This window comes from Camelina sativa, chromosome 11, assembly GCF_000633955.1.
Source record: "Camelina sativa cultivar DH55 chromosome 11, Cs, whole genome shotgun sequence".
Classification (NCBI taxonomy): domain Eukaryota; kingdom Viridiplantae; phylum Streptophyta; class Magnoliopsida; order Brassicales; family Brassicaceae; genus Camelina; species Camelina sativa.
Genome location: NC_025695.1, coordinates 286,717 through 298,056, shown reverse-complemented (window position 1 = coordinate 298,056; position 11,340 = coordinate 286,717). Strand labels below are relative to the sequence as shown.

General features: G+C 41.3%; 4 protein-coding genes and 1 pseudogene across 4 annotated transcripts in view; all 5 read left to right on the top strand.

Annotated features, from left to right (window-relative positions):
• The window catches only part of LOC104727470, a 12,648-nt gene extending 11,638 nt beyond the window's left edge, over positions 1–1,010 (top strand). Inside the window, exons 31-33 of the mRNA XM_010446576.2 lie at positions 7–313; positions 408–615; positions 735–1,010. Coding sequence (XP_010444878.1) covers positions 7–313; positions 408–615; positions 735–817 — 598 coding nt within the window. The 3' untranslated portion in view covers positions 818–1,010. The remainder of the gene's footprint in view (positions 1–6; positions 314–407; positions 616–734) is intronic.
• LOC104720789 (peptidyl-prolyl cis-trans isomerase CYP18-3-like) lies at positions 1,663–2,516 on the top strand. Its single transcript, XM_010438672.2, has one exon. The coding sequence runs from the start codon at positions 1,753–1,755 to the stop codon at positions 2,269–2,271; it is 519 nt and encodes a 172-aa protein (XP_010436974.1). The 5' UTR covers positions 1,663–1,752; the 3' UTR covers positions 2,272–2,516.
• LOC104720788 lies at positions 2,979–5,360 on the top strand (annotated as a pseudogene).
• Positions 5,530–7,649, top strand: LOC104720787 (eukaryotic translation initiation factor 4B3-like). Its single transcript, XM_010438670.2, has 2 exons — positions 5,530–6,769; positions 7,215–7,649. The coding sequence occupies exons 1-2, from the start codon at positions 5,619–5,621 to the stop codon at positions 7,387–7,389; spliced, it is 1,326 nt and encodes a 441-aa protein (XP_010436972.1). The 5' UTR covers positions 5,530–5,618; the 3' UTR covers positions 7,390–7,649.
• On the top strand, positions 8,645–9,453 carry LOC104720786 (dirigent protein 15-like). The gene has a single exon (XM_010438669.1). The coding sequence runs from the start codon at positions 8,700–8,702 to the stop codon at positions 9,321–9,323; it is 624 nt and encodes a 207-aa protein (XP_010436971.1). The 5' UTR covers positions 8,645–8,699; the 3' UTR covers positions 9,324–9,453.

The window sequence follows — 11,340 nt, the reverse complement described above, 5'->3', positions numbered from 1 at the left end:
GTCATTCATCAACAGCAAACATGGATGGTTTGCCCTAGCGCCTATAGTTTGTGTTGGGAAACCCAAGATCACTGCTGTATCAATGTCGACTGCTCTAGTTATCAGGGGACATACAGCAGAACATCCTGGGTCTGTTACTCAATCGCAGTTTTCAGACTCGGTGGCAATACAGATATATAGAGTGGCTTCTGTCTTGTTGAAATTTCTGTGTTTACAAGCAGAGGGTGCTGTTAAACGGGCAGAAGAAGTGGGATATGTCGATCTTGCTCATTTCCCTGAGCTTCCAGAGCCAGAGATTTTGCACGGTCTACAGGTACAATAACTCGAGAACACGAACCGTTAATTACAGTTTTTTTTTTCTAATCTTTATCTGCGCCTGGTACTACAATGTATATTTTAAAATGCAGGACCAAGCCACCGCAATAGTTGCTGAGCTTTGTGATAATTACAGATCCAAAGAGGTTCCAGATGAAGTTAAGAAGTTGTGCCTTTTGCTGATCCAAACGACAGAGATGTCGTTATACTTGGAACTCTGTGTAGTTCAGGTTTGCAGGATCCATCCAGTTTTTGGCCGTGTGGATAGCTTCTCCAAAGACTTGAAAAAGCTAGTGAAAGGTAACAAACTGTTTATTCCCCACTCTTGACAATGCTATCTTGATGATCTGGTATTTTTGCATACTTATTTTTGTGTAACAACACTGCTGCTTGTTTTTTTTTTCTTTTGTCTCGATCAGCTGCTGAAGTGCATGGGTACTTGGAACTGTCCATGGATTCACTGAAGAAAATAGCTGTATTTCTGTATCCCGGATCGCTATAGGGACGAAACTAACATGAGAAGAAGATCCGAGAGGGCCAAGACTTGAATGCGGTACGTATGTTGTAGATTCCTCTAGGTGTGTGATTGAACCGGCTATTGTACCGATGGTATATGACTTACATGTTAGTCAATTATATAATATATATTCTTTTAAAATCATAGCCATAACTTTTAAAAATGTTGGGTTCATGTCTTGCATGGTGTCCACTGCTTTTCGTTGATTTCTTTCATTTTTTTTTTTTTAATTTTAAATTTGAAATCGCTTACCTCAACAAATTCTTTTGATTGGTTCTCTCTCATTCTAGACCGCAGAAAGTGCAGTTCAGAATAATTGTTTTTTCTTTTACATATACGGGTTGCTTTTTGATAATTAACTATTCTAGATTTTTCTAATTTTTTAGTCTTGATCACGTTTGTTGTAACATAAGATTTGCATGGGCACGTAAAGAGAGAGAATCAAAATAATTAAAGATTTATGCGTTACTAAAATTAACGTTTTTGAAACTTTTATTAATAATTCCGAATAATGTAACGTTAAAGGAGGAATCGGGAATTAAATCAGATAAAATTAGGTGAAGGTGTTGTAGTATCTATCGGTTTGAAACGTATGAGATAAGTTGACACGTGTGGCACGTTGCTCCAGGGGCATATGCCAAGTCTGAGATACTCATCCCACTGAACTGAGTCTGACTGACTGACCCCTCCTAATTAACCGGTGGTCAAACTCTAACCTAACCAGGGTTAAGATTGGAAAAGCCGTTGAGATAACTCCACGTGTAACAATCTTATAATTTTATGCGACTCGCCGCTTCCGGGGGCTATAAAGAACCTAACCTCACCGCTTAATCCTCCACAAGAAGCTCTTGTTTTCGAGATCTCTCTCTCTCTCTCTTTCTCTCTCTCTCGTTTTATCACTCAAACAACAACAAACAAGAATGGCGTTTCCTAAGGTTTACTTCGACATGACAATCGACGGGCAGCCGGCGGGAAGGATCGTGATGGAGCTTTACACCGATAAGACTCCAAGGACGGCGGAGAATTTCAGAGCGCTGTGCACCGGAGAGAAAGGAGTAGGGCGTGGCGGGAAGCCTCTTCACTTCAAGGGATCTAAGTTTCACCGTGTGATCCCTAAGTTCATGTGCCAGGGAGGAGATTTCACAGCCGGGAACGGAACAGGCGGCGAGTCGATCTACGGGAACAAGTTCGAGGACGAGAATTTCGAGAGGAAGCACACGGGACCTGGAATCCTGTCGATGGCGAACGCCGGAGCCAACACCAACGGATCTCAGTTCTTCATCTGCACCGTGAAGACCGATTGGCTCGATGGTAAGCATGTGGTGTTTGGGCAGGTCGTCGAAGGGTTAGACGTCGTTAAGGCCATCGAGAAGGTCGGATCGTCGTCTGGGAAGCCATCGAAGCCGGTGGTTGTCGCCGATTGTGGTCAGCTCTCTTAGGATCCAATCATCTTAGATGATCTCTCTCTTTCGCCTCTATCTACATATATGTCCTGGTTGTGTCTTTGCGTTTGGCGTTATCTTATTGGTCCCTAGTAGTCATAAGTTTGGTGTCATTCTCTTCTTCGTGGGAGGGAACGGAGAGATGTTCTTCTATCCCCCTTAGTTTGTTTGTTTGTTTGGTCACCTTTACCATAAATCCATAAATAATGAATGAGCACTCTACTACTCACTCTTTTATCATATTCTCTCTAATGACTGCCTACTTTTAATTTTTGCGTTATCTTGGCTTAACTGCATATATCCCTTGCCGTGTTTATGTTCATTATTTGTCCTGAATTTTTGATTATCGGGAGCTATCTATACTATACTATACAGACTCTTTTGTTATCTTTTCTTCTTGACTAAAATCATCACCCTCTCACTACATAGTACATAGTGTGCCTATTGTCAGTCTACACCACCAGGTCTTGGGGGTCTAAAGTTGTTACAACACACGTGATTCTGCAGTGACCAAAACCAATCAATTGGCCTTTTTTCTTCTGTTAGACTTGTTTAGAATTTAGATAGATGGATCTAATAACTTAAGTGGGCCTCTTAGATACGAACTCACTATTCTATTAAGTTTATCACGTGAAGGTCGGCCCATCAAAATCAGGCCCAATACGAATTTTTACGCCTTAATTTTTAAACAAATGGAAGAAAACTGAAGAAGAGCGCCTGACCCTTTCTCTCTCTCTCTCTCTCTCTCTCTCTCTGTCTCTGTATGAATGAGAATGTTAAGTTAATAATTCCGACAAGACGACGAAATCTCATCATGAGCTGTCGTCTCTGGAAAGGGCACAAGTTCTCTCTCTCTCTCTTCCAAATCTAATCAAATCAAATTTGAATTCCAAATTCTTTCTTGCGATTCTCCGTCTTCCCTCTTCTCCCAATCTCAAGCAGTCAGGTTTCCTTCAATCCTTTTTCTTCTGTGGCAATTCGTGTGTGTTATGATCAGATAACACCCCAATTCATACGATTAAATTGCCTTTCGATTGTATCTTGTTGTTTTCCATACGCTACCGCCAATTTTTTTTTAGGGTTAAGAAGGATTTCTGGGCTGAGATAGAAATAGAAACATAGAACAAACATAGATTTGATTGATAAGAATAAGAATAAGAAGAAGAATAAGAAGAAGATGTTGTCGGACAATGAGATGGGTTTGGTATTAGCTGTGTCTTAAAGTGTATTCATAGGTTCCAGCTTCATTTTGAAGAAGAAAGGTCTCAAGCGTGCTGCTGCTAATGGCACCCGTGCTGGTTCGTTATTTATTCCCCTTTTCTTTCAAGTTTTGCTCTCTCTCAATTGAGAGATACATAGATTTCGGTTCGGAGATTGAAACCAACCTCCTCCTTTATCTACTTGTCCTTATTTGAGTGCCTTGCTTGATGATGATGCAGGGTATGGTGGTTATACATATTTGTTAGAGCCCCTTTGGTGGGTAGGCTTGGTCACTAGTAAGTTAATTACCCATGTCATTATATCCCTTTTTCAATAACAATTTAATCTATTGCTTACATTCTCTTTTATGTGATTTTGCTAATAACTCAAAAAGTGACTATTGGAGAAATTGCAAACTTTGTTGCTTACGTCTATGCTCCGGCTGTACTTGTCACTCCTCTTGGTGCATTAAGTATTATCATCAGGTATCCCTATCTATTTACATTTTCTTCACATCTCCTTTTCACCTCTTCTCTTACTAAACCCTTTGATTTCTCTAGTGCTGTTTTGGCACATTTCCTGTTAGACGAAAAGCTTAGGAAAATGGGAGTTTGGGGATAAGTTTGTTGCATCGTGGGATCAGTTATGATCGTCATTCACGCACCTCAGGAGCAGACTCCCAATTCTGTTGACGAAATCTGGAAACTAGCTATGCAACCAGGTCTCCCTCTCTCTCTCTCTGTTCACACATACACATTTTTGTGTGTTTATGTTACTGATCTTTTTTCCTTTCTCTCTTTTTTTGTTTATGAGACAGCTTTTCTACTTTACGTAGCTATATCAATGTCGATTGTCCTGGCTCTGATTCTGTATTGTGAACCTCTCTGCGGCCAGACCAACGTTCTTGTTTATATCGGAATTTGTTCATTGATGGGTTCGCTCACTGTAAGCATCTTGGAATTAGTTTTGAGCTCTATTTTAATTTTCCCCCACTTTTTGCTCTTTAAAGGTTGGTGTTTTGAATAGGTTATGAGCATAAAGGCTGTGGGGATTGCTATAAAGTTAACTTTGGAGGGGATAAATCAGATTTGGTATCTAGAGACATGGTTTTTTGTAATGGTTGCAACAATATGTGTGATAATGCAAATGATTTACCTCAACAAGGTAAGAAGAAATTGTACTTGTATCTGTGTGATGTCGTGTTGGCCTACTGTAAAACACTTAATACTAACATTTAGTATTGTTTTGGCAGGCGCTGGACACATTCAACGCAGCAATAGTTTCTCCTATCTACTACGTGATGTTCACAACCCTCACAATTGTTGCGAGTGCGATTATGTTCAAGGTACATAAACTAGATAGTTAATGTTTAAGAGCAATGATCATGTTTGAAGATGGTTGATGAATGAATGACTTTGGTAACAGGACTGGAATGGGCAAAACACAGAGAGCATAGCCTCAGAGGTATGTGGGTTCATAACAGTGCTAACAGGAACAGTAATACTCCATGCGACGAGAGAAGAGGAACAACAAGCTTCTTCTTCAGGAAGAATGAGATGGCAGGATTCAGGGAAGAGCTTTGATGAAGAGCATCTGACAAGTCTGTACAGCCCTGAATATTAATTAGGAAGCTTGCCCCTCAAACTTTAGAGCGTCTTTTGAGCTTTAAACTGAAGGAGGTTAGGAGATCCTAAATCACAAGACCATCTCTAACCTCTTAGAGGGGAAAAGAATGTAGCTTTGTGTATATAGTTTTGTTGTAATAGTGTTTCTCTATACAAATTTGTGCATATTTTTTTTTGAGCTCCTACTAGACAACAGATTAGTAGCTCTAGCTGTCATTTTTGAAGATTTACGTATATTAGTATTGTTGACTTTGATTATTATTTTTTGATTCAACAAAAAAATTTTGTTTCCTTTGTCCTTGTAAGGGAAGGAATGGAAAATATTATAATAGCCGAATCTAATAAAAACCCTATTTTGATGATGAATTAATAATAACCGTCCGATCAAAACCCAAAAAGATCCAAAGTATAAAAAGGAAATCGCGATTCGGTGCGGTCTATCGAAGCAGAACCATTCATTACTTTTTGATATTCACACAGAGAAGAACGAAAAAGGAAGAAGAAGAATCAAACCAAACCATGGCGGCTGCTGTATCATCTGTTTGGGCAAAGCCTGGTGCTTGGGCTCTAGAAGCCGAGGAACACGAAGCTGAGCTCAAGCAACAAGCCCCTTCCTCTACCGGAGGAGATTCCTCCGATTTCCCTTCCTTGGCCGCTGCAGCCACCACCAAAACGAAGAAGAAGAAGGGCCAAACCATATCTCTCGCTGAATTCGCTACCTACAGCTCTGCCAAGAAGGCCGCGTCAGCTGCTCCCCAGACGGAGCGCCTCACTCAGGCTGAGCTCGTCGCTCTTCCCACTGGTCCACGCGAGCGTTCCGCTGAGGAGCTTGATAGATCTAAGCTTGGTGGCGGTTTCCGAAGCTACGGCGGGAGCCGTTACGGTGATGAATCTTCCAATTCGAGGTGGGGTTCGTCTAGGGTTTCGGAGGATGGGGAAAGGAGAGGAGGAGGCGGTGGATTCAATAGGGAATCTAGTAGGGATTCGGGTCCGTCGCGTGCGGATGAGGATGATAACTGGGGTGCCACCAAGAAACCTATTGCAGGTAACGGATTCGAGAGAAGAGAGAGAGGCGGCGGCGGCGGCGTCGTCGGTGGAGGATTCTTCGATTCACAGTCCAAGGCTGATGAAGTTGATAGCTGGGTCTCCACTAAGCCATCGGAGTCTCGTAGATTCGTTTCTACCAGCGGCGGTGGTGGTGATAGATTTGAGAAGAGGGGAAGTTTTGAATCCTTGTCTAGAAACCGGGATTCTCAATACGGCGGTGCGGATTCCGACACCTGGGGGAGGAGAAGAGAAGAGAGCCCCGGAGCAAACGGCGTACCACCACCGAGCAGCGGTGGCTCACGGCCGAGATTGATGTTACAGCCCCGCACACTTCCCGTGCCCGTTGTGGAGGTCGTGAAGCCGGAGGTTGTGAAGCCGATGAGTCCGGTCACGGTTGCTGTAGATAGACCTAAAGGTGCTAATCCTTTTGGGAATGCCAGACCTAGGGAGGAAGTTCTGGCTGAGAAAGGCCAGGATTGGAAAGAGATTGACGAGAAGCTCGAGGCTGACAAGCTTAAGGACGTTGCTGCAGCCATTGATGAGAAATCTTCAGGGAAGATGGGCTTTGGTCTTGGCAATGGCCGTAAGGACGACGATCGTACTGAAAGAACTTGGAGGAAAAGGTATCTATCTCTCTTCTTTGACTACAAAACTTGGTTTGCTTGTTTTCTGATATATGCAAATATTTGGTTTATTGATATGTGTCTGAGAGATTGTCAACTTTTTGAGAGAGATGGATTCATTCATGTATGCTACAATTGACAGTGGCTCTCTTGATTGACGTGTGTTATATAGATCACTGCATTATTAGAGTAGTTAAAAGGAGAGAGTAGTTTTGGTGTTCATTAGCTTAATAGCTTCTCTCTATCAGTTGTCGTTTACGCATTCGTAGTAGAAAGCACACATGGAAGTTGATGTCTTGAAGTAGACACTCTTTGCTAGGCTGAAAGATTGAATTCATCTCACTGTTTTTTTTAATTAGTATGGTTGGGTACTGTGTAAGTTGTAAACTAGTAAGGATGTATCTATCTTACTCGTGGTTAATTATTATGTCTTTGAACATTGAAGCACGGAGCAATCTGAGGAGAGAGCTCAAGAGGAGGAAGCAGCTGTAGAAGAGGCTAAAAAGGAAGATACTGGGGAGAAACCAGATGTAGAAGAAGCTAAGAAGGAAGAGACTGGGGAGGAACCAGCTGTAGAAGAGGAGGATAAGAAGGAAGAAGAGACTGAGGACAAAAACTGAAGAGTGAAAAGGCATTTTTTGGGGATTGTGATACGACAAGTTCAGTTCTTGATTGAGGTTTTAGCTTCTGAGAGTCTTGTGTTGTTTAAGTTAAAGTTGTGTGGGGAAACTCGATAGAAAATTTTGGTAGGGTCTTCTCTCTTTCTCTCTCAGTCTTCATTGCATACTCTGTTGAAATTTTTTAGGGTTTTGGGTGTCTTACTTTTACGAGTTGTACAATCTCATTATTCGTTTTATTATCGTCTAATTATTTCTTGGAATTTTGGGAATAGCCCTTTGTTGGGCAGTAATCATCATCGCTCATTGTTGTTATTAAAATGTATGATCCACCAAAAATAGAATTTGGATCATACAAGGCCTGATGATCCATTAATTTGTATGAAAAAATCTACCGATCGGGCCTATCTGACCTGCGTTCGATGGGTAAAGAAAAAAACAAAAAAAAACAGTATAAGATGAATTGGGAAAACCCAAGTGTATAAAATAAAAACAAAACAGCGACAAGTTAGAAAGTGGTGGGACGAGTCGGTAAATATGATTAATGAACGATCACACGCGCTCGAGAACTGGAAATACTTAAACGGACCATTTTGACAACACGCTCTTAACGCGCGTTAGTTGCGCGTGGTCAATACATTGGATTCTTGCGCCGGTGGTCTACAAAATTAATTAATAAATAATTCTGCTTCGAAGAATAGTTTGTGCGACAATATACTATTCCTTATTTTTATTTTACAAGAAGTATACCAAAGCTTTTGGAACGATAATTAAAAAAAAAAAAACTAAATAAATTTCTTCTCAACATGTTCAAAGTTGTAAAACACCACTAGAAATTTTAACTTTTAACATATCAATGTCAAGCATTAAACTTTGGAATTAATCAACATATCCAATAAATCTCCTTATAATAAAAAATTACTCATTCATATTAATACTTCTACATAATGTAAATTAAAAATTATCAATTTCATTGTCTGATATAATTTATATTTACTTGATGAATGGTTTGACTTTTTTACAATATGTTTTTTCTAACAAAATTAACTAATTTATCCAAATAAAAAACTAAGATAAATTACATGTGTTTGATGTTAATATGTTGGTTTTATTTTCCACAAAGGAAGATTATTCTAGAATGCATTGCATTGACTACTTCTTTTTCTAATGTAGGATAATATCATTAGGTTACTATATGAATAATGAGTTTTGACCTCTTTAATTTGATTTCTTTCTTTTAGTGTAGAGTATCATTTTGTAGAAAGATATCTTACCTATAAACTCTCCTTTTGATATAAGTGTTCAAACTATATATGTCTTCTAGACCACACCTTCTTATCAATTTCTCAAAATTTATAATCATGAAAAGTGGAATCATAACAATTTTTGCACTTTGCTTAAGTGTAGCCGTTATGGCTCATAAAGAGGAATCTTATTACAGCAAAACGCAGCCGGCTAATCTTAAAGAGGAGAAAGTAACTCGTGTCCGGTTCTACCTCCATGATATTCTTAGTGGCAAAAATCCTACCGCCGTCAGAATCGCACATGATAATCTCACAAGAGATGCAAACTCGCCAGTAGGGTTTGGAAGTCTCTTTGTAATGGATGATCCACTCACCGTCGGACCGGAGATACACTCAAAAGAGATTGGGAATGGCCGTGGGATGTACGTCTCCGCGAGCAAGGAGATTAGCAAATTTACGATCGTGATGTACGCTGATTTGGCGTTTACAACGGGAAAGTTCAACGGGAGCTCAATTAGTATATTCTCAAGGAATCCGGTAGCAGAAGAGTCTGGAGAAAGAGAGATTGCGATTGTTGGTGGTCGTGGGAAATTCAGAATGGCGAGAGGCTTTGTCAAAATAAAAACGCATCAGATTGATATGAAGACAGGTGATGCTATTCTTCGATATGATGCTACTGTTTATCATTATTGATTAAACCCCATATATGTTTCGTCGAATTATTATAATAAATGTAAAAGACTAGCCTAACTGAAAAATCATATCGGATTAAGAGATTAGTTATGTTTGCAAGCCTTCCTTCAATTCCTAAAAGTTATCTACTGTTTTTTTTTGGTCTTACGTTGTGCTTATTATGTTATACTAGTTTCAACTTCTGTTTCTTTTGTGGTGTGTTTGATGAGATGACCCCCTAACAAGTTACAAAACACATGGTAGGCCATGTGTATGATTGTTTTCCCTTCGAATCATTTATTGATAACTATGGTACGAATTGAATTTCAATAGAAACTAAACATTGTTGATATACGAAATCGACAATATAAATAATACGAATATTCTATGGGATAAATCGGAACTTGTCATTTTATTAACGTAGAACTGAAGTGAAGAGTTTACTGAAAATAACAATCAAAGAGCTAAGCGCAGTTAATACGAAAATAATTGCTCTTCTCTTTCTAATTGTCCAAAAAATCCTCCCTGACGTGACAATGACATCACGTGTTTATAGTGAGCCATGACCTAGGGTTTCTTCTGTCTCTCTGTAAAATAATGATTTTGCCCATGCGGCATGTTGGTCCAAATCCAAGACTTCAGGCCCCAAACTCCCTAAGATCTTCTGTTTGGGCTTCTGTAAATGTTGGGGGCAAAGCCCATATCCAACAATGGTCCTCCCTAGTCCGATCTGCGATGGCCTGCTTGAGCCCGTCGGTTACAGTTCTGCGTCTCTAGGTCCGTCTTGCAGAAGGAAAAGAAGATTTTAGGAGTTTTGACATCCTCCGTAGGGTTCCGGGATGAATAGTGTGTCCGCTCATCTCGCGTCTCTTGCTCCGCCACCTCCAGACCGCGACCGTGAGGCGTCCTGGTCTCGCTGCGCCGCTCAACCCGCTCTGTTGCTCCGTGGTGGATCCGTCCGGAGCTTTGACGAGCTGGTGAGACCGAGACCATAGATAGGTCGAGATAGTGGTAAGGCATGGCCATGTCGTGCTTGTTTCAAGGAGGGGATATGCTTGGCGGACGAGATAGCAATGTCCGTACGGTGATATTGCGTGATGATGTGGTCACATCGTGCGTTTTTTGGTGGCGAGGTGACGAGCTGCTCTTTCGGAGGCGAGATTGATCTTCGATGGCGAGATTGACCTTTGGTGACGAATTGGGGAGCGCGGAGACGAGATGGCGTAACTGACTTCGTACGGTGGTGCGCTCCAGGATTTGTCTTGGTTCCTTGGTCGGGTCGAGGCTTGGAGATATCGCGAGGTAACAAGGTGACGAGGTGACTTTTTGATGGCGAGGTCGGGAGTTGCTTGATGATTATATTGACTTGCTTGCCGCTGCGGTTGCATGCCTTTGGCAGCGAGGTCAGGTTGACGACCTTGAGACGTGGCTGTGACACGCTTGTAGTGTCTATTCGAGACGGTGTGACGAGTTCTATACGTGGCCGGCGAGATGGTGGTACTTCTGATGCCGGCATTGACATGGGCGATGTTGGTGTTCTAGTTATTGTGGTCCTTGTGGCGAGGTGAAGAGATTTTCTCCCTCCAAGGTCGCGCGATGGCACATTGGTGAGATCAAGATCATGGTGAGCTCGAGACTCTATGAGTTCTAGACCGTGCTTCGGAGTTGGTGAGGTTGAGACCTTTTCGTACGAGATTATGGTGCGCTTGCATCGGCGAGATCAAGTTGGTGGGATCAAAACTCCCAAGTTGATACGTGCTGGAGAATCGCGAGTTCGAGAGTTGATGTGGGAATGTGGTGCCGCCTCTACGTGATGATGATCTCGAGCCCTTCTCGTAGTTTGCTACCGGAGGAGCCGACGAGACTGCTCAAGAGTGATATGTCTTTGTGTTTTTGTTTCTTGCTTTTGTTCCCTTTTTTTGTATTGCAAACTTGATTGCTTTATGAACTTGGTAATTTATTGATGATTTTCGCGCAAAGGTTGATTATTGCCGATTTGTTCGTTTTCTTCATTATAATGAAGTTGCTTTGAACTTTT

What these genes read in the sequence shown, in the direction of transcription:
- LOC104720789 (XM_010438672.2), top strand. Translation starts at nt 1,753, where the DNA reads ATGGCGTTTCCTAAGGTTTACTTCGACATGACAATCGACGGGCAGCCG.
- LOC104720787 (XM_010438670.2), top strand. Translation starts at nt 5,619, where the DNA reads ATGGCGGCTGCTGTATCATCTGTTTGGGCAAAGCCTGGTGCTTGGGCT. An exon ending in GAAAGAACTTGGAGGAAAAG is followed by an intron (nt 6,770 to 7,214) that starts GTATCTATCTCT and finishes TGAACATTGAAG; the next exon opens with CACGGAGCAATCTGAGGAGA.
- LOC104720786 (XM_010438669.1), top strand. Translation starts at nt 8,700, where the DNA reads ATGTCTTCTAGACCACACCTTCTTATCAATTTCTCAAAATTTATAATC.